This window comes from Sceloporus occidentalis, unplaced genomic scaffold (assembly GCF_023333645.1).
Source record: "Sceloporus occidentalis isolate IW3139 unplaced genomic scaffold, rSceOcc1.0.p SCAF_50, whole genome shotgun sequence".
Classification (NCBI taxonomy): Eukaryota; Metazoa; Chordata; class Lepidosauria; order Squamata; family Phrynosomatidae; genus Sceloporus; species Sceloporus occidentalis.
Genome location: NW_028317030.1, coordinates 2,861,075 through 2,888,920, shown reverse-complemented (window position 1 = coordinate 2,888,920; position 27,846 = coordinate 2,861,075). Strand labels below are relative to the sequence as shown.

Here is a 27,846-nt window from a genome sequence, read left to right as displayed (position 1 = left end):
CCCTACTTAGTGAATAGACCCCTCCGTCACTAGACTTTAACAAAGGGAAACACTTTTTTGGAAGAAACAGCAAACTTAAAAATGAAATCTTTGGGTCAGCTTGTTAAGGTGAAATGCATTTCAATTTGTTTCAGCTCCTCGGGGAACATGGGTTAAGTCACGTTGGACCGCAAACTGATAAAATACAGCTTTAAGGACTCGAACTGAAACCGGTTGTTAATGTTAACATCCCTGGGGCACTAACTTGGTGGGAAACCGAAACGCTGGACTTGACCAATTGGTCAAAATCGCTCTAATTCTCTAAATTTGAGCTGCTTAAAGTCTGGCGGCATCATTTTTAACACAAAAAGCAGCACATGTTCAACAAATACATGGTGGCAGAGAGTGCAGACAATACAAGGAGTGCGCTGTCTACTGCCCTTGGGGGCAGATATTATAAACACTGACGTGTCCATCGTGGACCATCTTTATCCCAAGCAGGGCGCTTTAGACCATGCATGCCGCACCTCAGTTTATAGAATCCGCTCTCTTAAATATCAAAATTTGGGCTAAGATATCATATTAATGGGGTATAACAAATAAAATCAACTTTCGTGTCTCTGAATATCCTGTTAAAGGTACTCGAAGACGATGGAAGATGATGTTCTCCTGTAGGTAAAGGCTCCTCGTTTTTTGGTCTAACTCACCGATCCCTATTACGTGTTATTATCTGTCTCCGTACAAGTCTATCTCCTGCTCGGGTTCGGAGCTCTTGGTTCCTGCCGCCGCTGGCCTAGGAATCTTTGGTCTCAGGGTGGTGGGGTGGCTCGCTCGTACTCGTGACTTTTATCACAATTAGGAATCCGGGAGTGAAGCTTCAGAATGTAGTGAGGATTGTCCTGAACACCAACGCGTCGGGTTAAACCTCAGATGGGCCCTTCACTGTGCATACTGTGATTGGACTTGTTGTGCGTCACGCAGTTCTGTTCATTTAGAAGGTTCGCCGTCTCGTCCGCTAAACCGTCGTGAAGCTCGGTGAGAGTCATTTCAATTTTAGTGTTTTCACTGTCTGAGGATTGGGGCGTTTTGTCCATTCGAGAAGCCATTAGGGCGTTTTGGTACTGCTGCCTTGTGATCTATTTTACAGCCCCCCCAAAAAAAAAGAAAGAAAGAAAGAATTACATCTATTACATCAATAGGTCACACATCTTGAACGTCAGCCGAAACGCTACACTTTATTAAAGCGTCAGGTGATATAAAAAGTTACTAAAAACAAACGGACCTGGGTTTGCAGGTCTGTGAACGGAAATCCCAACAAAAATACTAAATATGAACCTCTAGCTGTATTTAACGGGAAAGCACGGCAGACGAAGGCTTTCCCGTACCCAACGACAGCATCAGCCGTGGCCGGGTGTAGAAGTCCTCTTCTGCTCTCATGCACACGGGTTTCATCGTACCTGGCAGTGATGTATCCAAGCCTAGGCCGTCTACAAACCCTCTTGGGTGATGAAGCCCCCCGATGTCCTGCGCTGCACCATGGGCCAGTTACAGAGGACATCTATGGAGGCCAACCATAGACCGCATTAAAAGGCGCCCCGTCCCGGGGGAATTGTGCCTTAAAGGCGTGCAGCACCTTTTAATGCTTTCAGGACGGCGGATGGGGTCGTTCCCGTAATCTGCTAGCATTAAAAAAGAAAAGTACCTTGACAAACTGCAGGTCTGTTACGGCTCGTACGGAGTAATCAGGGATATACACTTGCAAGAACGAGGCGTTTAGCTGGTTGTTGCTGCTCCCGAGGGTCGGTGTAACGGCGTCTATCCTGTCGCTGCGGTTTAAGGAGTCCGAATGGTTCAATCTGCACGGGCGAGGGGGGGATTTATTTTCTGCTGTTTAAAGAAAAAAAACAGGATACATCACAAAAACGTCAGTACCTGATCCGGAATGTTTTATTACATCAGCTCAGACTTCAATAAAAATAAATACCACGTAGGAACGAGGTTGGGTTTTAGAAGCCTTCAGGTTCACTTACCTGTTTCCTAGGTTTCGTATAGATATTTAATGGTGTTAAAGTCACTTAAAGAGTTAAACCACGCTAGCAGAAGTCCCAGGCTGGTAGTGTAGCGGATACGTGAATGATTTTTAGGAAATGTGATCTGGGTCGTTCTAACCCCCGCCACCTGCCTTCAAACCCCGCGTTCTTTTATAATCCAGAAGAACAGACTACGTAGATTAAGATAAGAAACACCACAAGTTTGGGACCTCAAAACGATAAAGGAACAAGACACTTGGGTTGGCTTTTTGCATGACGCTGGGATAAAACCGTTAGATCAGAAGTGAAACATAACAGGGGGCGTAAGATGGCAAAATCCATAAAAAGGAGAGAAGCCTAAAACCAAACACTGAAAGTTCCAAATTGCATATGTATTAGTACTATTAGTATATTATTAATTATCATTAATATTATATATTATAATGCATAGTAGTAATATATTGCATATTATATCAATGTGAATAATAATAAATAATAATTAATGTGAAGGATCTTTCCTTTGTGAACCCATTTCAATAATATTTTTTTTTTTTAAATAAATGGGGGACAAAAAAGGATTAAAAAATATGTTTGTTCCGTATTTATTCCTTATAGCGCTCACTTCGTCAAAACATGTAAACTAAAAAAAAAAAAAGGCTACATGTGAAAATACTTTCTCATTTTTAATTAAACAGAGATTACATGTAAAATCCCCAGAGGCCAATACCCGCAGTGTGTCTGGAATGTAAATTACTTTAAGGTAAAACTTAAAGAAAGAAAAAAGATGTTATGTCTTAAGGCTGTTTCAGTATCTAGAGAACGGTTTTGATTCTGGAGGGATCCAGAATGAAACAGTTTTCTAGAATGTAGAACAGCAGAGAAGACTTTTACAGAAAAGGCCATAGATTATTTCGGCAGATTTCTCGTGTTTGCAGGATATTTCCAGATTTGAGAGGACGGAGCGAAATGACACCTGAACTGCCCAGGGATTTTAGGGCTATCGTTGACGACCTTTGTGAGCTTCCATGCCGTTGGCATCTAGAGCTCCTTTACAAGGTTCACAGCAGAAGAACTCATGTTGTCCAATTGATGATGGATCTCAAGCCAAGGATGGGGTTCTACAAAAGCTCTCGACCATTATACACTATGTATGAGATCCACCAAGGGGACCAAAGGTGTCTAGGATGATCCAATGATGCTGAAGATCTTTGGAGTTAAATGGGTTTCTTTACCTAATGTATTAAATTTTCACTGAATAGATGCAAGATGGGTACTCTCAACACGGCTGGTCCATCACAAACAAAACAGAAGATATGTAATGGTGATCGGGACGCAGCCCGGCATGCGGTCCAAGGGTTTGTTTTTTAATCATTCCTGCATATTTCTACATGCGCTGTTAACATGGTCCAAAAACTTTTAATAAATCCAGACAATGTCAGGGGATGGAGGTGAACCGGTGCCTCTCACAAAATGAGATGCCTATAAAGCAAGTTTTGTGTAGTTATTGAGGAAATCGTTTCATTATAACACGTCAGATCATTCATTCATTCACGGTATCTTCACATATAGTAACCAGAATGAGATAAAACCCCAGTTTCTTCACGCTCGCACGATCAGTACTGACATGACTGAAGATCAAGGTTAGATTAGTGATTAAGACAAGAACACAGATGGGGTTGTGGATAAAAAGCTTTGGAAGGAAACATGCAAATTTACCTGGAGAACCAGCTAACGATTCTGTTCTGCTGACAACAAAGGTACGAGACAGGGACAAGGGAACTGAAACCAAGGAGAGAGACCATAAGGAACCAGGAAGAGAATGACACAGGGGCGGTTCTCGGAGGGTTCTAGGTCAGACCTTTTCAGGTCTAGTACCCAAAGGCTACAGATTTCTCCAAATAAACACGACTACCATCGATGTGATGTTTTACTGACACCCTCATAAAGGCGCTGTATAAAGAGTTGTATAGGGCGTCTTCTATTTATCGGAGTTACCTGGGTTTGCTTATTCCTGGCTACAAACTACAACCTGGCCTCGTTTTATGGCACTGCTAATCTATAGCTTTTTCACAATGAGGAACTCCAACATGCAACGTTCCCATTAACACCGGATTTCCGTTGTATACGGCATAATGCCTTGAATGGAATTTTAGCAAAATCAATGGGATCTACACAAAATCCTAAGAAAAATAACATTCTAGGTTTTATGACGCTGATATAAAAATGAATGCAGCCTTAACTGCAGCGATTTGAATACGACATTAAAATCTTTCAAGACTGTCATTTTAAAATATAGTTCACTTAACAGGTGGGACATGACCAGGGCCGGCCCGACAATGGAGCCAAGTGCGGCAACCGCTCCAGGCGGCACTTTTGAAGGGGCGGCACTTTGCCGCCCCAAGCCCTTTTTTTTTTTTAAAAGCGAAAGAGAGAGAAAGGGGCGCCGAGTGGTTTTCGCTTACCAAGCTGTCAGTACCCGCTCAGCGCCCCTCTCTCTCTCCTCTGCGGCGAGTCTCCCTGTTCGGTCTCGGTGCCGGCTTGTAATGCTGAGTGCCGGAAGATTTCCTCATAGCCGGCACCGAGACCGAACAGGGAGACTCGCCGCAGGACTGCTGAAAGGTAAGTACAAGGGGGGGGGGGGGGTATAAGGGTAGATAGGGGGGGGGGGCGGCATTTTAAAAATTTTGCCTTGGGCCGGCCCTGGACATGACCTCATCATTTTCCAAAAACACAATTACTATTGCTCCTATTCCGGAGGATGTCCTAATTTGCAAGCTAGCGAGCCGGGTCCTCCTTACCTAAAGCATTGGCTTATCTTACTCTGTCTATTCTAGTTTTATCAGACCCCTTGAGTATATGTATTGTAGTAAGCGCTGCAGAAATTGTTGGCGCTATATAAATAAAAGATAATAATAATAATAATAATAAAATAATAATGATCCTCAAGGGGCAACAGTGACACCTGCAGGATAAAAAAGGTACTTCATATTTTCTGTGTTGCATGTCTTTTGATGATTGTTGAATATGTATTTTTAGTTATTGATTTATATAGAAACTATGATAATCTATGGATCTGTACGATGGGATTTATACATTATAGGAGGAGTCGGTTTTAGTAACTAGACGTAGATTATTATTAACAGATTTTTTTTCCCCATGGCTTTCCAACTGAAACACCATGGCTGACCAGCTGTGATCTACAAACGCGCTCACATAATAACCTTTGAGGACTAGAAGTGAAATGAACCGACATGGGCAATCCCTTATTAAGAAGAAAAGAGATTATTAGTATAATTGATCAAAAAAAGGTAAAACAATCATTTATCACAATTATATGCCGGAGAGGATTTTTTTGGCACACGTCATGCAAATAGTTTATAACACGTTAATATTATATTCGCTTTAGAAAATAAGTAGCTATTACTAAGCATTGTGCACATTTTTGGGTTAATGGGAAAGGGATCACGTTTACCTATGTGAAGTCTTACAAAGTGATTGGTATGATTGGGTAATAATAATAATAATAATAAAGATAGTAATAAAAATAATAGTAATGATAATAATAATAATAATAATAATAATAGCAATAAATGAACTCGTTAGGTTAGGAGGGGTGGATGTAATCTTCTGGAAATTAGAAAGAAAGCATACAACATATCACAGAGCAATCTAATACAGAACTTATTTATTGGATTGGAGGAAACGTAAGGCAGAATAGAGCCCAACTGCGAGGCTGGTGACTGGAATACAAAGAGGACCGGAAATAATCAGTTATTTTATAACCCCCCCAAAGCCATTGTTCAGTGCGTGTCACCGTCCCACCGATCGGCGAGGGCCACTGGCAACGCACGTCAAAGGCTGGCCAGCTACCAGACCGGAGAGTGGAGGCCAATGATGATGGCATCATCAATAAACCGTATATATATATATATTTATATATTATCCCATATCCCTAGCATTTATCCTGCCCTGGAATATCATAGAGTATCTAACGTGTCAAAGTCTACATCCATGCAGGCTTCTAATGAACACCGAAACACCGAAAGAGGATTTGGGTCCCGCTCCATTCCTTGACGGAGGAATAAAAAAAAGTACCTGGTGACGCTGTGAGCGCCATCACGCCATAGTATGAGAAGGCTCCGGCTTCAAACTTCATGCCTTCTTTCCCAGCTTCAACTTCTACTTTCCCCTGTGAATAAATATGGATGACAGACTTGAGCAAACCCACCGACTCAAATATTCATCGATGAAATAGTTAATTCAGTTCTCTAAAGAACGTTAAAGAGATAATAAGGCTGTGTGACAAGGGTTAGATTACGTAGAGTTTACGCAGGATGTGCTCCCTGGGGGAGGGGCTATACAAATTACAGCCGCCCATGAGGTCCAAATTTCTTAAGATCTCTTTCGTACAACCGTTTGGAGTGCCGACAGTAATACGTTTCACAGAAGGTTTGGCTTTGGAAAAATAATAAGCGTCAAAAAAAGGTTTTACAACCTTGTCAATAAAGTTTTTTTCTGGTCACCGCCAGCTGACAAATATGTCGGTATCAGCGTCCTTTGGTACCGAGCTTCTAGGAAAGCATGAATGTAAAGAAGGAGCAGTTACTGAGCAGCTCAGGCCAGAAATGATCCCGCAGGCTAGTACTTTCTATAAGTTACAGCCAGGGGCAGGAGACTAGGTCATAATATATAATGCACCTTAAAGTGGACTAGAACATTCTTGTTGGTATCTGAACACCTTTTGTGTGCTTAATTATGGAAGAACTGGAATGACCGTCTTCTCTTATAAAATGAAGCCATAAAATAACATAAATAAGACAAAGCCTGAGGTGTCCAGCCCCGGGTAACGTAAAAAGCCTGACCTGTAAAACAAGGACAAAGTAATCCACGGGTTTACTACGCTGGTAGAGGTAGCACTCAGGAGACTTCTTGTTCTTGTCATCGAATTTCAGCTCTTGGATGACGTTTGGGTGCCTCAGCAGCCTCAGGAGAATCTTCTCAGACATATGGGACGGGCTGAACGCATCAACTTCTGCAGCGGAAACATTGCATATTATTAGTATTGTTATTATATATTGTTTTATATAGCGCCATCAAATTCCCTAGCACTGTACGGAAGCGCTGGGAGGAGGTAAATGAGATGCGATAACTTAACAATGCCTGCACCAGTTTGCATGAAGTAAATTACACTGGAGTCCATGCAATGTCAATTAGTAGTTTAGTAACCATACTGAATTTCTGGATTTTTGTTTATATTGAGCTATTTGTGAATTTTAGGGCTGTAGAGGATAAACCCCAACCCTCCAAACTTTCTGAGCTCCTTGAAAACAGAAACATCGAAGGAGGAAAGTCACACAGAAGGACGTGGGGCCCAGAGAGGAACTGTCCCTTCTGAAGATGGTCACTTGGCAGGTATGCATTAGAATTCGGCCCTGCTTAGCATATAGAATTTACTCTCTTTCTCCAACCCACTGTAATAGATTAAGAACTCTGAGTCAGTTGATTAACCCGATGCTAAGAGTTGAACGTGTAGCTTGTCCTAATTTACATTTTATAGGGACTTTTAGCAATTTTGGGGCGAATTCCATTGAAATCGGCGCTGACCTTTTGCTTCATCTTGTGCCGGTGGCGAAAATAATGACTAAGCAGGGGAAATAGAAGCACATGCATAAATGGCCCATTACGAGCCGCCGAGCGCCATCGCTCCCCCCTCTCCAGCGTGGAGATTGTTAGCGATCTCAAACTGTGATAAGCCCAACTCGCCTGTTGCTAGGAAACGGTGCATGGCCAGCAGAAGCTGCGGAGATATTTTAACCTTCATTTCGTTGTCAGTTTGTTTAAACGCTGAGAAGTCTTGCTTTCTTTCCCGATGAGTTACTTTCTTTTTTGTCCTGTTATCGGCTGTAAAACACAAAAATAAATCAATAAATTAAAGACGCCGTCGTTGGAGAGCGCCGCACAAAGACCTTGGCCATCACAAACGCCCCACGGCTTGGAGACCATTAACAGGCCATGCATTCTTATATCCATGCCTGAACGATGAATGGAGGATTTGGGGTTCCTGTGAACCGTACAGCGATTGGGAAAGGGTTTCTTCAACTCAAAAAAACACAACGTTAGTCTACGGATTTGATACCAATCTGAGAATTAAAGATCTTATGCCAGCAATTCCTGATACGACCATCCGGAGCTCCATATCTCAATGTTCCAATAAAGTATTTCTATTTGGTGGTTAAGTGAATAACTTATTAGAGGTCTGGGAATTAGGCAGAGACGCTCTAGATAAGGCCATGTGGTCTATTTACTCAGGGTTGCGTTGGCCAACTTGGCCATTAACTAATCATGTAACTCTGTGTGATTCCATAAAACTTCATCAAGAGAAGAAACTGCTGGCTTACAGATGGGATTTGCCCATGTACCAAGGCAGTTGTTCTACTCAACTCAATTCTAGGTAGTGATTATTATCTCTGTTAGTTAATGGATGAGATGTCTACTGGATTAGAAAATTCTGCCAATGTCTTCACGCAGGTGGTGGGGAATAGCCCAATAAAATAATATATCCTACATCGTTATATTAAAAGTGTTGACTTACTGTATAAGTCTGTTTCATCAAGGATCTCGGATTTGATAATCTCTTCGATGACATCTTCCAAGGTAACAATCCCCAGAACTTCATAGAATGGATCCCCTTCTCCCTCGTTGTTTACTCTCTGCACGATAGCAAGATGAGATTTACCTAGAATGGGGGAGAAGAAACAGCCGTAAGGAATACAATACCAAAAACAGATATTTAACTGCCATCGAATCGCTACCCTTTCTTCCACACAACGGAGAAGAGAGGACATCATATTATATTTTTTTTCCATAAAATATTTCATGAATCCAGAGTATCCTCAGTTTCTCATCAGAACTGCCATAACCCCCCATATAGCATCTATAGCTAAGATTCCCACAATACCCATGACTTCTTCTGAATGACCAAACCCTAGACCACCGAGGTCTTCAAAGTTTAGCTGACCCTTATTCTAACCCTGTCTGGAAAAAGTCGTCACGTCACAGTATGCCCCAATTATATTTCAGGGACGGCTTAACTGTTGCCATAGGACACATACAGGGAATTCATTGGTGGAAATGCTTGGTTGCTTTAGCAGCAGAAAACGCTTTTCAGAAAATAAATAAAAAAGAAACATGGTGGAAAAGAAGTAATAATCATGCTATAATGCAGTAGTGAAAGAAACCGATTTGAACAAAGTAATTATTATTACTACAGTTTATTAATAGAGCAGGGCTCGATAAACTCCGACATACTGGTACAGAAGAAGACAAGGGCCCTGTTCATGTGAGCTTACAATCTATTAAGGTTAAGAAAATCCCCACCAATTATGGCATGAAATTCAAATAACACAAATAGCTGGAATTTGTCTGCCATAAAATAAACAAAGAGCCGATTCGGCCAAAAACCCAGACAAAAATCTGCTCTGAGAGTCAAGCGGCTCTTACTAAAGTCTTGAAGAGTGACTGGACCAGAATAAAGTTAGTTCTGGAATGAGGCTACGTCTTTCCAGCCGATATAAACAATAAATTCAGTTAAATAAATTCATTTTTCCCATGGTCTATTGGAAGTGGTTAAAAATTCTTGGTGAGTGCTGTTTGCTAAAAGTCGAAATTCTTTCAGCTATTCCCAGCTTGTGATCATTTAAGAGGAATTTTCCGAAAGGGATTCTAATATTAGACTTAAAATGAACTTTCCATCTTGGGCTGCCTATATTCACACCAAAGTAACTGCTCTATAATCTGATTGTCTTGGAGCCACTCATTTAAATGCAGATAGACATGCTTTACATACCAGCTAAAACACCGAAGACTTCAATCAGAGGGGCCTAGTTTTAATTATTGGTTCAAAAAACGAGTAACAACCGTGTAGCGCCATAAAAAATAACGACCTGACCTGTGAGAAATTTTCTCAAAGGTAACAGAACTCACATTATTTGACGTAAGTTTTAATCGATATTGCGTTATTAATTTATATCAGGCGTATCCCTGCTGTCTGGTTTGGAAATTTTAAAGGATTTATTCATTTGAAATCTGTGGACGGGGGCATCCATTTTGTACACTTAGGGACCGCCCATCTCTCTCTTCACTTCATAATCATATTCCTTGATTAATTGATTACATTTATTCACATAGCGCAAGCAGATTTAGTGCTTTATAATTAGGTAGGATAAATTTTAAATCGCACAGAACTGGTACAAAGGGAGGAGAAGGCCCTGCTCTTGTGAGCTTACAATGTAGTCGGTTGAGGGCGATCCTAGAAACATTAATGGATCATCATGGGGAATATTGTGCTGATCTTATCCTCATACCTGGGTACTGTCATGGTCCCAATTTCTCAAGGGTTCAAAAATAACACATTTTTGTTTTCTGTGGGGCACACGACCTAGGAAGATCCCCATGCTCTACCATATCCATAGGAGGGTCATGTTAAGACCAATGATTATCACAACTAAAGAGTCAAATATCGATTCTGGGTGACTGGTTATTAATGTCTTAGACTCTGCTCATATATACATTAATAACTAATGATTAGCAGGGACATTGATGGCTTGGACGCATATGAAAGCATGACTTCTAGCCAGAGACATGTTTCCCTCATATTAAGAAGTTAGTTTACAGCCAAACCGTGGCTCAACAATTAATGTCTTAACGTTGTGTTGAGCAGTAAAGCACATGATATTCTATAACTACACAGAGTACCCCTAGTATGAATGCAACATTGTTATCGGTGAGAGAATTGTGAATCTTGAATTCCCAGGACAAATTGTATCATGTTAAAATTTATCTGCAACATGTTGCCATTCCATTAATACTCATAAAACACCCCAAAAAAACATGAGAAAGTGGTTATATTTTAAGCTGATCATTTCTAAAAGTGTTAAAGAGTCGGCCTATTGCGTTCTTACTGGAGAAGGTGTGTCGATACAACATTTCCAGAAAGGCTTGAGAAACACTGAAGCTTTAGGTGTCCTACAAAGAAAATTTGAAAGAGAAAGCCCAGACGATCATTTAAAGCCAAGTCCTCAAAATACCAGCCAACGGCGCAGGTCTTCAGAATGTTCTGACGTGAACGCCGATGGCTTTTGACAGTACAGGTGGCTCTGTTAGAAGAACACACAATGAATCACCTGAATTCATGTGAAGAGATACCAAACCAACATTAGCTTCCATAATAAGCTATGAGCCCTGTGTGTTTATTCTCCAGCTCCGTTTTTTTTACAGTTAAGCCGTTCCTTACTTGTTCCATGTTCTACCCAAGTTCGGAATGGCCATGTGGGAGGACTGTGAAAATATTTAATACAAAATGTTGCAACATTATTCTGCATGGGAACGCTTTCAGCACAATTAAGGCTAAAGTAACGGTTATAATTGAAAGAGAATTCCGCACGAATGACTCAGAGATTTGTCATATACATAATAGAAAATAGTTTCCAGTTTAGGAAAAATACATCTTTATAGGGCAAAGGAAACATAAATAGGGATGTATTCATTAACCAGGAGTTTAACATTTCAGCTTCCTGACTCCAGTACGCATTAAGAAGCCTCCGTTCTCTGGTTGGGGAATGAGTTTCTCCGTCAAGAGCTGGCCCTACATAATGTCTCGTTAATGCCATACTTAGCTATGTATTATACATGGCCAGCTCAGCCATTCTGATCCCTTTTACTGCCAGCCGTGTATGTGATACATGTTTGGCAAACTGGATCTGAGATTGGACCAGTATCAAGCTTGTAGTGAAGGGAAAGAAATGGGGCTCCAACTCTACAAAGTCACAAAAACTCCTAACTGGGAGTCAATGAGCGGCTTGACTGCCGACTCAACCGAGAGTCTCAAATGACGATCTGACCTTCAATCTGCAAGACCACCTCTTATCAACAGTTCTCAACAACAATTAAATGCGGGAAGACTTTTAATGTCTAACTTTACTCAACTTTTGGTGAATAGATGTTGCTTAGTCAAGTGCTTTTGGGTTAAGTGAAGTGACCCTTAGTGAATAAACTTACTTGTATGCGCAGTTAGTATACAAGTGATTAGTATAAAGGACCTTTCCCTATTTATATTTTCCTACCCGGTTTTTGTTTTCCAATCAGTATGATAGCTTTTGAGGTATTTGGTGTGAAAGTAAGAGGCTCTTTTGCTTCAGTTCAAAGGCATCTACAAGAAAACCACCATAAGTATTTCACATCAAATCACCTTCTGAGGCCAGAAGAATCGATCGCCTTCCATCAAATAGGAAGTGGTAACATTATAAGACGTATTGTCTATGATGGGGGGGCTCTTCATGCCTTCCCCATGCACTACGAAGGGCTCATCACAACAAGCTTCTCTGGGCCGGTATAATGTATTGTTAATATATACAATGCTGTGCAATCTCGGCAATTATTACACAAGAGCCGTACTACTCCTGGCTGTTCATAAGGCGTTATGATATTGACTGTCCTGCAAACCACCACTTTAGTGAATAAACTCCAATGTTTAAGACTTAGGACAAGCATCCAAAAGGAACGCTTCCACTAGCATCCCGTTCTAATCCATTTATGATAATTACATTAAGTTATAGGTTTTTTAGGTTTACTTAACTATAAAACCTAAAATTCTGAAAAGTTGCGGGTCTATTTAAGAAGCATTTTGGACATATGGTTAAGAGAAAGCCTATTATATTAAATGTACAGAATTCAGGTCCCACCCGTAGAACTCATGAGAAAAACTGCTCAGGACAATGAGAATATTTCTTTTTCCATCACGACAGGATTATTTTAAGATGGCATTTTTTCCCCCTCTTTTTGTTAGGTCTTTTCCCATAATTAGAAGAGTACGTTCTCTGGGCATTTCTTCATCGTTGGGGTGGTCAGCCAGTGTTTTACAGGATGAGATGTTTTCACAAGACATGTGCAATGGAAACTATATCTTAACCCAAGACTTGGAGGACACAGATGAGATAAGGCAAATGGAAAAACCACTCTCCCCAGGGACAGGCCACCTCTCCAGTAAACCAGGGAAAATGATTACTCGCAGTTCACAGACAATAGCTCCATCCTAAATACCATCCTGCTGAAAAAGCAGTTTCCAAAATGCTCCGAAGGTTTACGATTCCCATGAGCCTCCCAAGATGTTTGGCCAAGAGATCCGTAGACTACAACTCCCACAAAGTTTGATAGATGTAGCCAAGCACGATAGGCAATGGAGTCGCAGAACCCATTTCAATGCGGGTAAAAGCAACACTGCCTTTATATATATATATATATATATATATATATATATATATATATATATATATATATATTGTAGGGGACAAAAAGGTTAACACACATTACAACATATTGGTACAAAAGGAGAAGAGGGCTTACAAGCTATCGGACTTAATGCCATAAAATGCTACATCACAAAAATCAAAGTAGATAAAGTACAATTTATTGATGTCCATGGTACGGAAAAGAGACCAAAAAGGTTGAGTTGATGCTCCCATCCTACACCAATTATAAACCCGAAACAACACAGCTCAGTTCTGTGAATAATACAGATTTTTTTGATTATTTTTGAAATAACAGTGAGCTTTCATAAAAAAACACATTCAACAAGAAAGTATTATTTTGGAGAGGTTATTCTCTTGGTTTATTGGAAATTTTAAAAAGAAGCCTTTTTGTCATTTAAATAAAAATTAAGATGTCAACAGACATTAGCAAGATTCCTTAAAAGACGCTGCACAATCTTGTGAATCGGGAACGCTGGCAGATATCCAAAATAAATTCATAGAAGTTTTTCCCAAATCAACCCCACGCTCATATAATAAAATTTGATTAATTAAAATTTTCAGTTTATTAAAAATAAAAAGAACATCAAGAGCAGCAAACATTCTACTATGGCGTAAGGGTTAATTCAGCAAAGAGGGGGAAGGAATAATAAAAAGAAAATAGTATACTAAAAAAAAAATACCAAACAAAACATTTTTGTACAGTGATAAAACTAACAACAAATAATTCACGTAATGTTGGAAGAATTTCATAATTACAGGATGCTTTTTTTAAATAAAAAAAAAAACCAAAAAAAACGTAATCCTATTTTCGTCTTGGTGCTTTGATTTAGTTAATGAGATTTGCCACTTATACTAAAGGAATGTTAACCCTTTGGTGCCTCAAAGGCACAAAGTACACGATATATTGTGTCTGCTTTTTGACAGTTTTTGGGCAAACCGCACCAGATTAAAAATATTCCAAACGTATTTTTAATACATTAATACACTGCTGTGGATAACCCTGTCGTTTAGAGTTAAAGACAAACTCCAACTAAATTTATTTAAAAAACAAAACTAATTTCTAGTTTCTACATAATATAATATTTTCAGACCTTATTGGTTAGGCATATGGGTTCTAGCTCTGTTATGTTAGCCCAATCTACCAAACAGAGTGGCTCTGTCTTAATCCGATGCTGACCCTCTGACTAATGAAAGTCTATGGAGGAACTGACTTCATTAGCGTTGCCATAAAGCATCAGTGCAGTGTGGTGTTTGAGCAGGAAAAGTCACCCAAAGCATCACATGGCCCACAACAATGGCGGCCTCCAGGTCTGCAGGTTTATATGGCAACAGCCAATGAGTGGCTGTTTTGTGTCACATGTCAATTAAGCATTCCCAGCCAACATGATATTTTTGGCAAGGGTTTGGGCATTAACTAGTGCTACGGATAGCATTTCTAACGCTGCATTTAGTTACTTTGCTACAACATTAGTAGAGTAGATGGAAGAGCACCTTTCTATACTGAATTACATAGACCAAATAATTCACTGCATTTGGGTAATAAACCGCAGGAAGCATTTCTAAATCCAGCAATAGGGAGCGGAGTGAATCAGCTGATATATATATCTAGGGAAGAAGCCATCTACGATGTTTAGGGAAACTATCAGACACACATGCGACTTCTATGCAAGGTTTTAAAGGCATGGCTTTGCTACGGAAACATTATTTTTTCCTTTGAGCTCCGAGGATTAACACTAATCCGTTCACTATTAGAAAATGCCATTAACTCTTTTCTAGCAAGTGGCTACGGCAATGCCGCTATGCAACTCTTGAAACTTTTGCTGAAGGGGTTAACAAATGAGGCAACTGTTGGAAAATAGCGTTGGGGAGAAGTATCGGTCAGGATGAAAAGGTACCATTATTCTTGAGTCATACGGGTCTTAAAGAATTGTACAGAGATGGGCCACCGACAAGACAAGCTTCTGGAAGGTCATCAACACCATAAAAGTAGCTATGACATCACCCAAAAAGAACATGAAATTCTGAAGGGCTGCATTGCAGAAAAGGAATTTCTTTTGGAAGCTGTAGAAGTTAAAACCATAAGGGAATTTAAACAATCATATAAGAATATATAAGCCCAATGGTTCTTATCTACAGTCAAATTCTTAATATCTATTATTGAGAAAAAGTATTTAGCTTTGTGCGATTCTTTTCTCCATTGCCGTGTATTTTATTTATTTTGTTTGGTCGGATCATTTTGTGGATTTTAGTAACATATGTAGAGGGAGGCTGAGAAATCTATTGACACAGAAGTTTGTGTGCTAGGTAACCGAACATAATGTGTGGAAAAGGGTATTTTCCCCCTCTAATAAACCCAACAACCCAATAAAAAAAAAACTGAGGGTCTGAAGACCTTGATACAAAATTAGCCCTGATCTGAGCCAGACTGAAGAAAAGCAAAATCATACAAGAAGTACAAAAAGCAATGTCCTGCCATCTGCAGGACTGCCTCAACTTAGCTAAGGTCAGCGTTCATGAGGCGGAAAGCATCTATAAAACGAACATGGATGTCCCGAAGACATGAACTTTTTGGGTGCCGTGTCTGGTGGCCAGCAATTACCGCATTCCATACTAAGAACCTCATAGCAATGGTCAAACATGGTGGTTGCAGTGACACGGTTTGTGATGCTTTGTTGCTATCATTTAAGGTAGCGGGGACTCTGCTTTATATCAGTATTCTGCTGGAACGGGCCATCTGCTCATGAGCCGACGATGAAGCACAACTGGGACAAGCTGCGAGGCAATGACCCGAAACACACGCAAGTTTACATCAGAAGGGCCGAAGGACAAGGAATTTAGAGCTTTGGAATGGCCTAGTCCCAGAAACAAGTGGATCATGTTCGAGAAACCATTACCGTTATCAAATAAAAGCAGTGTTACACTGGAGTGGGCCAACATAACTCCACTACGCTGTGGACTGTAGGAAGCTCTGGTAGCAGTTATTGATGCTAAATCTGGCATAGCCAGGTTCTGAGCCTAACGAAATGATAAGCCACCTTGTTAGGAGCAGAGATACAGTATCTGGTTTTGCCCCATAATATAACGTTCTCATAAAGCTGCATGTTAGCCATTTCTATGAGTTCTCGATCTACTAGACAAGCATCCTGACTCCTTATCATACTGTCTGTGGTAAACAATAGAATGACTCAGTCTTAAGCACCCGGATGGCCACTCTGACCGACGAAAGTCTATAGAGGAACAGGCTTCGTTGGCATTGCCATAAAGCATTATCTCAGTGTGGGGATTGTGCAGGGAAAGTCACCTAAAATATCACTTGACTGACAACAATGGCGGCCTCCATGTCTACAGATAAAGGGAGTTTACAGGAATAGTCCAGAGCTAAACTACATTTCTGTATACAGCATTAGATTATGCTCAAAAAAAGAATATTCATTTCCTTTAAAGTTTGTGTCCCCCCCCTCCCCGATGAGCACTACTACGGCTAAAGCCCTCCACTGAGCCTCCCCCATCCATGGAGATACGGAGTCATTTAGGAATAGAGATCCGTGTCCCCACCAACACGTTCAAACTAAGTGACACCTCTTTCATACTCTACTTAAACTTGAAGACAGAAAAAAAAAAAAAAAAAGGTATGATGGTAGCCAATTGTTAAAACACAGAAAAAACATGTTTTACTATAAAATTATAAAAAATGAAGTTTGTTTTTTTTATTAAAAACTTTTACATTCTTACACTTATATACTGTACACCATGGTTTTTATCAATAAAATACATTTTTCTATATTATTTCTGTGTCCAATATTAGCTTAATAGAGGAAAACAATGGCGCAAACAATCTTTAGCACTTGAAACGCACATATGATTTGTTAAACCAGCATATGCTGGGAACAGAGCGTATGTTTCAACTTCCTGCCTGGCCTAACTTCCTGCCTGGCCTAACTTCCTGCCTGGCCTAACTGTAAGATCCCGATGCAACCTTCCCTGATGGATCATGGAAAATAAAGATATTTTCGACAAAATATCCAGGTTATTCCTGTGGTAATAATATCAAATTATAATAAATTATATATAAAAATTAAAATACAAAAATGGAATATTAGAAAATAATACAACGGACTTGGGAGTCAATTATAGCTGTAAGTGGGATGTGACAGCTCGTCTTTAAAATCCGAAGGAAGGGTGCAAGTGTTTAGCCTTGTTGGAAACCTTAGGAGACCTTGGTGTCCTTGAATTCTCTGTTGTCTCGGGTGTCACTTTACATCACATATGCGATCAGCTTATTACAAAACTACTTTCACCGAGACAGAGTCAGATACTCTTCGGTGACCGGTTTCCTTTAAGAAGGACCCAAAATCCGGTCACTTCTTTCAAGTCACACTACCAACCTTTAAGTCCTGTCCTGAGGACTTTTGTCCCTAAAATCTGTAGATCTTTATAAAAATATTTAATTTTAAAAAATAAACAGAGCACCAATATTTGGCATCTATAGAAAATATAGTAGCATTATTAAGAATGTTAACAAAACACATGTCACAAAATAAATATTCTTGTGTGAATTTCTTTTTTTATTTTCTGGTCTCGCTGACCTATATCGTGAGTAAATCTCCCAAAATTAAAACTGTTGGCATTAGTATCGAACAACTGCGTTGATTGTTTGTGGCGATTAAAGAGGCTTTAAGTTGCCGGAGGGATTTCTACTAAAAGTGTCCTGCTCGCTAGAAATTAATCCCCGTTCCCAGAACCCAAGTGAAATTTGATCCGTGACACGGTATCGAGCGAGGAAGACGGTTACGTTCATCTAAAGGCTTGGGCGCTGCTGCGCACAAAAAAAAGTTTAGACATCTGTCAAAGAAAGGTCATCTCTAGGAACGCAGAACCCACGAGTATCAATAGTACTAGGAACGAGCTGCGGTCAACGGCAATAAAATGCAGCAGCCAAGGAAAGCCAGCAATAGTCTACCTGCCTCTTATTCTTAACGGTCCAAAGGGAAGAAGGATGTTACATTGTAACCACGATGACGTCTTAACGTACATCTGGGAACTTCAGAGGGTTAGGCTGCCCAGAGCTCAGCATCTTCTGAGGAGGCTTTGTGGAGACAGACAGTCTTTAGAGGGTGAGGAGTTAATTGGGAAGTGAGAGAGGAGTAGGCATGGTCAAACTCAACTGCCCTACCTGGAGGAAGAAACCGACTCAGAGACTCCGGGTCAAACCCGTACGGTTCCTAGGTACGTGAACAGGGACAAAACATGTTTTAGCCCAAAGATGAGTTTTTAAAGATTTTTGTGGGACATGTTTTTTTCCTTGAGTATTAAATAAAATACTTTATGTGCCAAGTGTAATAATGATAAGCAACAAGTGGAACTTCTAAAATTGAGATTTAATGAGACTCATCGGAATCTGAGGATGCAAGAGATCCAGTGAATTTTCTCAACAAGTTTAAGGAGTGAAGAGTAATTTTCATCCATTTTTGGGCCAACTTGAACACTGGTAACACCATGGAGAGCATTTAAATCAAACGTAGAAACAAACGATTTGACGTGATGTAACAGCTCAAACCTTAATCAGTCGTTGGTCTCGTCTTAAGATTCAGGAGTTGTAAGTCTATCCCATGCATGTTTAAAATTCCCTGACTGTATTAACCCCTGCAGCTTCTTTTTTGGGGCCGTTTCACTTATCTACCACCCTCTCAGCAAGTATCGAAGCTCTGAAGGAATAGAGCAGCCTCTCCGTTGGGTAATAGAACAAGTATATTAACATAAGTTAAGTTGGGTGACATAATCATTAACTTGTTGTTTTGAATAATTAATATTCTTTACTAATAAACATATTTCACGTTCTTAAAAAAAACGGACTTTTCCAACGGAGAGAGGGCGTCAATATAATTTACCATGAAGGCCTCTTTTGGTCAAACTGCCAATGGACAAAGCAATCGCAGATACTAGTTTGGGTGTTTCAGGTCCCTGAAATTCTCTTTTTTTTTTTTGCTGATTTAAGATACAAAGACAGAATGGGCCATGCGTAACAATAAGATGTAAAGTCCCATAAGGTTTTGGGACCTCGGACGTCTCTCCTCCATATTTTCCCTTTATCTCGATTAGTGGTACTGCTGGACTCTTGGACTTCACCCTTCACCTCGTCTTACTTCCTTCGAGAAGCCAAAACATACACATTCAAATTGAGCAAGGCAGCGGCAGAGTAACCGCGCATCAAGTTACAACCAGACACTCCCTCCACCCTGCTGAGGGTCACTGTAACAACAACTCTAATACCGACGTTTAAAGAGCTGCGGAAAGCAGGATGTGGGTGACAGATCGCATGCAGAAACGCTGATTGTATCTGTGGCCGTGCAGAGCCGCAGCGGATCGCTGATACTATAGTGCATGTTTCATACACCACACCGCAAGGGCAAAGATGTGAAAGAGGTTCAGAGGCGTAAGGGCCGTATCCAATCCAGAGTGGGGCAAAAATCCAATGTGAAGAGGCGTGCGAGAAATTTCCAACATCTGAATTTCACGAGAATAAAGATCATTACGCGCTGAGATGGCTTATCTTTTTTTCTAGGTCACTGAGCTCTGTGTAATGAAACATTCCACGGGTATAGCTGCTAAATACTACTATGATAAAAAGATCGAGAAGATAAAAACAGATAAAAGAAAAGAAATCAGTCACCTGGAGCCATCCCCGGACTCTTATTACACATTTTTTTTGTATAGTGCTATTGTGTTGCTATTGGTTATTTCGGAGAAAACCAGAGGATCTCCCAAACCGGCCAATGAACCGCACTGACTGCAAAAAGCACGACACTTAGGAGATATGCATTTCTTAACCCCTTAATGACAAAGCCCGTAAATGCATTGTTTTCAATGGGTTTAAGGACAGCCTATTGTCCTTAAGGGGTTAACATAGAACTCGACAGCTGATAAGAACCGTCTGGGCCATCTAGACGCAGACCTTGGTGTCGTCTGAGATTCAGGTGCCAAATGCATATGCCATGCGTGTTTAAATTCCCTCACCGTATTAGCCTGTACCACCTCTGATGGGAGCCTGTTTCATTTATCTACCACCCTCTCGGTAGCGTAGAAACATTATTTTTTGTTGTGGGACTGTTTTTCCCCGTCAGCTGCAATCACCGTTGTGAGCGTTCTGTGAGTATGTTAACCTCTAAACATAAACTGATCAACAATACAGTCACTGAAGGTTTTTAGGAAAGCAGATAATGCGCCTTTAATAAACAAGCTTATTCACTAAACTGTAAGGTATAGGTTAAAGTAGACAAACCTTGTTATATCATGGCAGGGAACGACAATCCCATAAAGCTTCTCCTGGAAGAAAAATGTATCCCCTGTGTAATGTATAGTTAAATCACATATATTGACTATACATTATGCAGGGCCAGCTCGGCCATTCTTTCATAAGCTCACTAGGACTGGTTATATACAACACCCAGTGCATAACTCCCCTAGTACACTGTGGATGAGCCATTATAGCCTCTGTGGTGCATGTTATCCAGCACTGTACATCACTAAGACGGAGCCGGGGGGGGGCTATGACATCATATCTATGTGAACATTATTAAATGCTTATTAGTATTAGATCGACCTTTGGCACTCTGTCGTTTTTTTCTCCTTCTTGCTATGACATCATATCCTGGGACGTCGCAGTAAGGCCGTGGCACTTTGAGGACATCAAAAGTGCACATGAAGTCCTTCTTGGTGACCAATTTTATTCCTTTTTTCTTCATTTCTAAAGAAAAAAAAAACAAGTGCGTGGACTTTGCTTGACATGTTTATTGCGCTGAGATAACTTCAAGCAAGAAAAAGGTTGTTGCATGTCCACTTTGAGAAGAGATAAAAGTGTCCAACGCATCCAAGGGAAGTTGCCTGCGAAATGTATAAATCTATTTTTCCATGATGCAATGTGTGCAAAACTCCAGGACTGTGCAGAGATGTTGGCGATGTACCGTGGATTTAAAGTGACGGTGACTTTAAACATAACTTTCACTTCTTTTGAAGTTATTTGTCCCAGTGTTCCCAAGATTTTCAGCTTCTAGCGGTTTAGAAGTTTGAAGTTACTTTGTCGGGGCGACCAGTGATTGCCGACGGCTGCTCCCTGTTCCTATAGCGCGTGGCTCAGCTTTAACGCAGATCAGTGGTCCTTTAAATCTAAATGCAAGCCCACAGATTGTAAGCTTGGAAGAGCAGGGCCCTCTTCTCCTTTTGTACCAGTTTGTGAGTGAGTGCGAGTTAAAATGATCCCTCAGATTGTAACAGCGCTACGGCGCCTGCTGGCACTATATAAATGTAATGTATGTTCTTTACAGTGGAGGAAAAATCCCTAGACGAATACACTGTGATCTGACCATAGCATAAATCCCACCGTCCTGCTATCCCACCATCGCTATCCACAATGGAGGTCATACCTGGGAACTCTCCAGGTATGACCCGGAGTCTCCGGATAAAGCCATGCTTCCCTGGGTGTCCGGGTCAGTTTCTTCTTTCTATGGGCAGGGAAGCAGTATGTGGGCACTCTCCAGGTGAAACCAGTCCACCAGATAAGGGAGGGCTCCATGTTTCTGCCCTAGGGAATTCCCAGTAGAAAACAAGAAAGAGACACCTCCACAAACTGGTGAATACTAAAGATTATAAAAATTATTATAAATACCCTACAGGTCCTGCTGCTGCCCGGGAATAACACTCCTCATAAGCGTTAACAGGAACGATAGATCAAAATACCGGGGCGCAAAGACATGTGGGGAAAATGAAAATAATAATATAGTGTAATAAAATCTCAAATTTAAAAAATATATAAAGTGAAATAATTGCACTCACAAACGTGCTCAGGTTAAGCGCTCATCAATGTGATGGAGTCTGTATATCCTTAGAAATTCTGTGATAGGGAACAGAGACCAAAAATAGTGCAGATAAACGTTGATATATTTATTATAAAATAAAGGTAAAAAAACTCACAAGAGTATATGCATAACCAAGGTGTCATGCATAAAAGCAATGGAAGGATGTCCTTTTCGGTCTAGGGAATTCCCAGGTAAGGTGGGATCGTGGGCCAGTTGGAGAGATCCTCTGATCCCCCCCTCACCAGCCCAGGGAATGGAAAACCAATGAATGTCTGTGCTGTTAACAAAGATCTCCATTACAGCTTCGTCCGCAGCTGAGTGCCTAAGGTGGTTCCTCAGGTAATCCCAATCCCACTATAGGGGCTGCCCACTTCTAACCACGCCCCCCAACACAGGTGTCCCACCTGCACGGAACCCATCAACAACACAACTTCTGGTCAAACATAATATAGTGATATTTAGAACACAGCCACGAACACAATAGGAAAAGAGCAATTATATTATGGTAATAAAAATCTATTTATTATTGGAATTTTCTTTGCTTTTACATTTTGTTTTGGTGCCAAATGTTCAGTACAAAATTCTCCATGAAATAAGTCGTTAGTCCTTGCTGCCTTATCATGGTCTACTTACAGAACATAACTAGAACACGTATGTAAGAGCAACTTAGCAGGAACACATTGCCCTTTAAATATAAAGTGTTCCATAAATGAATAATTCACGGTTCTAAGGTCAGGGTAGTTTTTCTACAATCGCGCATCAACACTTCGCTGCAACAATATCCCGCGGCTATAATACTCTGGAAAGGGTTACGTAGGTGAAAAACAAGACGGCCGACAAAAAAAAAGCAGAGAGACAGAAGTTTTGCAGAAACACTATTTATTACATTAGTATATATATATTTTTTTTTATATTAGGAGCATAAAATAGAGTTAAAAAAAAAAAAGATCTTAAAAGATAAAAGTACTAGAAATAAAGATAAAATAAAAAAAAAAAACTGCCCATTATTTTTAATAAACCAAATTAGACATAAGTTTTTAAAATTGTTTTCTTTTTTAAACAGTCTGCATAATATAATGTTTCAGGCTGTCGAATATTCTTCATTTGTGTGAGTTCTCGTTCTGTTATCCTAACATACTGCCTGTGATAAACAATAGAATGGCTCAGTCTAAATCACCCCAACCAGATACTCTGACTAATGAAAGTCATTAGGGGAACAGACTTCTTTAGCACTGCCATAAAGCATCAGCTCAGTGTGGTGATTGAGCAGGGAAAGTCACCCATAATATCACACGACTGACAACAATGGCCGCCTCCTGGTTTGCAGATAGAGTTTATTGGAAGAAAATGCAATAAAACAAGGCTTTTGTCAATGCTGACCTATATTACTGTATACAAGCACTGGGGGGGGGTTGTTACTCTATACAGCTCTGGGGGGGTTGTTACTCTATACAGCGCTGGAGGGGTTGTTACTCTATACAGCGCTGGGGGGGTTGTTACTCTATACAGCGCTGGGGGGGTTGTTACTCTATACAGCGCTGGGGGGGTTGTTACTCTATACAGCGCTGGGGGGGTTGTTACTCTATACAGCGCTGGGGGGGTTGTTACTCTATACAGCGCTGGGGGGGTTGTTACTCTATACAGCGCTGGAGGGGTTGTTACTCTATGCAGCGCTGGAGGGGTTGTTACTCTATGCAGCGCTGGAGGGGTTGTTACTCTATGCAGCGCTGGAGGGGTGGTTACTCTATGCAGCGCTGGGGGGGTGGTTACTCTAAACAGTGCTGGGGGGGGTTGTTACTCTATACAGCGGTGGGGGGGTTGTTACTCTATGCAGCGCTGGGGGGGTTGTTATTCTATGCAGCGCTGGGGGTTAAAAGGTGACGCAGAGCTATGTGTAACACTGCAGAATAGACAGTGGACCTTATTTATGGCCTAATGGTCCCAAGATCTTTCGTGCTGGCAGGCTAGGGATGCGGAAGCAGAACGTGTCACCAACTTTGAACATGGACACTAACTGGAAACGTTTTGGGGACTCATGTTAGATGAATGACCCTATTGGAAGAAGAACATCGATTCATATAGCGCAATCATATTCCGCAGGGCTGTACAAAGAGTAAGCGGGACACGAGTCGTTCTTCATGTTGGACACAAACAGAAGGTGAGGAGATCCCAGCCCAACCAAGATAAGGCTAGGACAATACATGTAACACCTGCTAATCGGGCACGGCGTCTACATCAAGGCAAAGGGATCGTTCCAGAGTCCTTAAGGAATTTCACGACTGAATTAAAGCTTTCGCATTTTACCGTTATAAAGAAAAATAAGCGGGCTGTTCCTTTAAACGAGTGAAAAATAAGCGCAGAACAAAAGTCAGCGGCGAATTACTCCCGGAGAAATCGCCGATCGTTACATCCTGTATTCCTTGTTCCGATTTGGTGGGTATACAGTTTATATAACAGGTCATCCAGTTATCTTATCAGAAACGAGATTAGATAAGATTACATGGAATTTCTTTACTCTATTAACTGAAATACCCGTGTGCTTTTTAACATGGAATCCAGAGGACACACTTTAAAGAGACGCCGACATCAAGGAATCAAAGGGGCGGCAATGGTATTTAACTATCATTTTTTTTTTGTTTTGTATATGACACGTGCTAAAACTCACAAACCCCGCGACTCGCTTTATCGGTAGAGTTTTAATGAGAGCTGTTTGGTCCCTATAAATTTTCGTGTGGTCTATTTTTCAAATAAATGGTGAGTCTTCTACAGAACCCCCCCCCCCCCACAGCTAAATGCACTACAGGAGATGCATTCGGCCGAATGCATGCCCCCCCCCCCCACCGTGTCATGTACTGACACCAGTCAGCTGTGAGCAGGGGTCTCCCCACTGATTTCAATGGGATCATTTTCCTGCCACCAATTGACTGCTTAAGATGTCAAATCAGTTCCAGGACGTCCTCCCGTTGATTTCATTGGAAGGACTGCCACTGATTGACAGCTTAAGCAGCCAATTAGCGGCAAGAAACTTCAGATCGTGGAGACACGGTAAGGTTTAGCAGCGTGGCTGTAACCTGTGTGTCAGGTGAGGGCTATTTATTTAATTTTTTTTCCCGTTTTGATGGAATGAGTATTAAAGCAGGGACGGTTAGGGTTACTCATTGTATAAATTAATCATTCTGTGGACACCTATATCGTATGCCCCGTCCCTGCACAGAACCCGCGTCTGTGTGCTCTGCAATCCAATCCAGCCGCCTCTGGGTTATATGAAACAATTGAGAGAGAAAAATACGGCCGGCACTAAAAGCAGAGAAAAATTTAGGATACAACATAATTTTAGTTAACACAACTATCCGTTGAATGAATTATCAAACGAGGAATGAGAGAACATTAACAAAAAAATACTAAATAAAAATAATAATTCTCAGATATTCACCTAGAATATTTTTTCATACAAAGCAACTCATCTTAAATGGGCGTCCCCCGGGAAGTCTCCGGAACAATAAAGTGATATTTGAATGATATGAAAGTACTTATTTAACCTGCAGAAAATAGTTATCTTCAGGAAAGGCTGCAACTCTAGAGCTGCAGCAGAATGCCTCCTCCACTTCTTGTCATTCTTGATGTTCCAGTCTGGTATAATTAACCAAAAAGATGCAATCGCCGCGCACACGCGTGTACACGTACCGTATGAACACTGTAACGCGTAAGAAACTGTAAAAAAAAAAAAAAATACTTCTTTTTACAAGTGCCGTGGATAGTTTATGGCGTTTGCTTAAACAAGAGTAATGTGTAGAATTATATCGTGATGCTAAAAGTTAATTATATATATATATCATATATATATATTATATATACACACATACATACATATATATATATATATATATATATATATATATATACATATACACTTAGTTTATACATTTATAAAATATTTTAGACATTTCAAGCACCCAATCAGTGGCAAGACTCGTCACACCGCAAAGGAAGAGGGCAGATGCAGCGGTAGGGCTGCAGTTTGACTCAAGTCAGTGCTGTGTTATTTCTTGTGTTTTTGGAAGAATGTATATAATAATGTATAAAATACACACGGGAGGGGTCACGGGGACATTAAACTGCGATAAAGAAAACTGAACAACAACTTCCCAGACTGAGACGGCATAAAAATACCCCCAACTCCCACAACAGACTCTCAAAGGCTTCAATGTTTCCGATCCGGCCCCAGTCAGCCAAACGTCTTCGCTTATATCTCGTGTAAAAAGCCAGACGCGGCCTCCCACGACCCTGTCTGTTACACAAAGAAGCCTCCTCAATGTCATTCCATCCCGTTACCGCTCATCAGACGGGGCACTTCTACTAAACAAGTAACTCAGTTACTGGACTTCGATAACTCATATCCCTGGCTAAATGGAGTCATCTACAGATGATCCCCCCCCCCATAAAAAAAATTGTAAACATTTGCAGTGAACTAAAAGTCTAAAAGCTAAAACTTTGTAAAGATGGGTGAGGAGAAGGGAGAATTTCTGGACTAGGGGTCGAATGATCACTTTATAAAACAATAAGCACACGCTATAGCTTGTTTCAATAACACAGGAGTGATGGGAGTGATAAAGGGGCCACTGGAACACAGGAGTGATGGGAGTGATAAAGGGGCCATTGGAACAATGGAGTGATGGGAGTGATAAAGGGGCCATTGGAACACAGGAGTGATGGGAGTGATAAAGGGGCTCTGTACGCCTATGAAGAGATTCCATTAAAAATCAGCCGTTTCCAGCTACAAGTCATTTACAACATTAACCCCATCTGCACTGGATTTCTGAAAACGTCAGGTGATCCCAAACAGAAGTGTAGGTGTGATGGTCAGATTTCTACCTCATTTTGGTAATTTGTGTATATAAAGTGCATGCTTGATTGTGGTTTTATACTATTTAGTGTTTTAGTTCAGTTTGATGCGCCTCTAATATTAATTTGGGATAATCATAAAAATTGAATGAAACACTCGATCTTTTGTGTTTTTCACACTTTATTACATTAAACTCATCATTACAATCGATAATGAACCCCATTTGTTTCTTTTTGTGAATGTGTCCACAATCAGAGTAAGAAGTTTCAGTCCCGGCCTCTTTCACTCCTTGGAGGTTCTGTTGTTGCTTAGATTAATTTCTCCCCACGTCCTCATCATGTACACCTCGGGTTCCTTATTCACTAATCAGCGGACATTACACAGAAGCCAATCAAAATACATACACCGGCCTACAGCGGCAATGAGGCTATCAGGACTGTCAGTAGACAAGTCTATGCATAAGAGCTGACATTCTACCTTATATATAAAGTGCAAGTTGTGGTTAAATTAATTGTATTATAATCACACTCAATACAGTTTAGTGTGATGGGAGTTGAAGCCATCGGTGTCCATGATGCCTGCTGCTCATACACTGCTAATGATGTCACAATTAAGGAGCACGATGTTGAGCTCACAAAGTTGTTTACCAGCACATTTGAGCTACAGCTTGCAGGTTGTAGAGTGACAGGATCCTTGATCACAAAACTTGGAAACTGAGATTATGTGGACTGGGACATCCATGTCCATCAACAGCCATAACACCAGGCTGCGCGAGGAGGAGATTTTGGGAGGAGATCATTCTTTTGCGGCTGCCCAGAGCAATAATATCAGCTCTG

General features: G+C 40.7%; 1 protein-coding gene across 1 annotated transcript in view; it reads right to left on the bottom strand.

Moving 5' to 3' along the window:
* Positions 1–905: 905 nt before the first annotated feature.
* Positions 906–27,846, bottom strand: part of LOC149288645 (metal transporter CNNM2-like) — a 45,932-nt gene continuing 18,991 nt past the window's right edge. Inside the window, exons 2-8 of the mRNA XM_089491494.1 lie at positions 8,602–8,745; positions 7,764–7,910; positions 6,872–7,038; positions 6,105–6,198; positions 3,726–3,788; positions 1,682–1,866; positions 906–1,115 (exon numbers count right to left, since the gene is read on the bottom strand). Of these exons, the coding sequence (XP_089347620.1) occupies positions 906–1,115; positions 1,682–1,866; positions 3,726–3,788; positions 6,105–6,198; positions 6,872–7,038; positions 7,764–7,910; positions 8,602–8,745 (1,010 nt within the window). The remainder of the gene's footprint in view (positions 1,116–1,681; positions 1,867–3,725; positions 3,789–6,104; positions 6,199–6,871; positions 7,039–7,763; positions 7,911–8,601; positions 8,746–27,846) is intronic.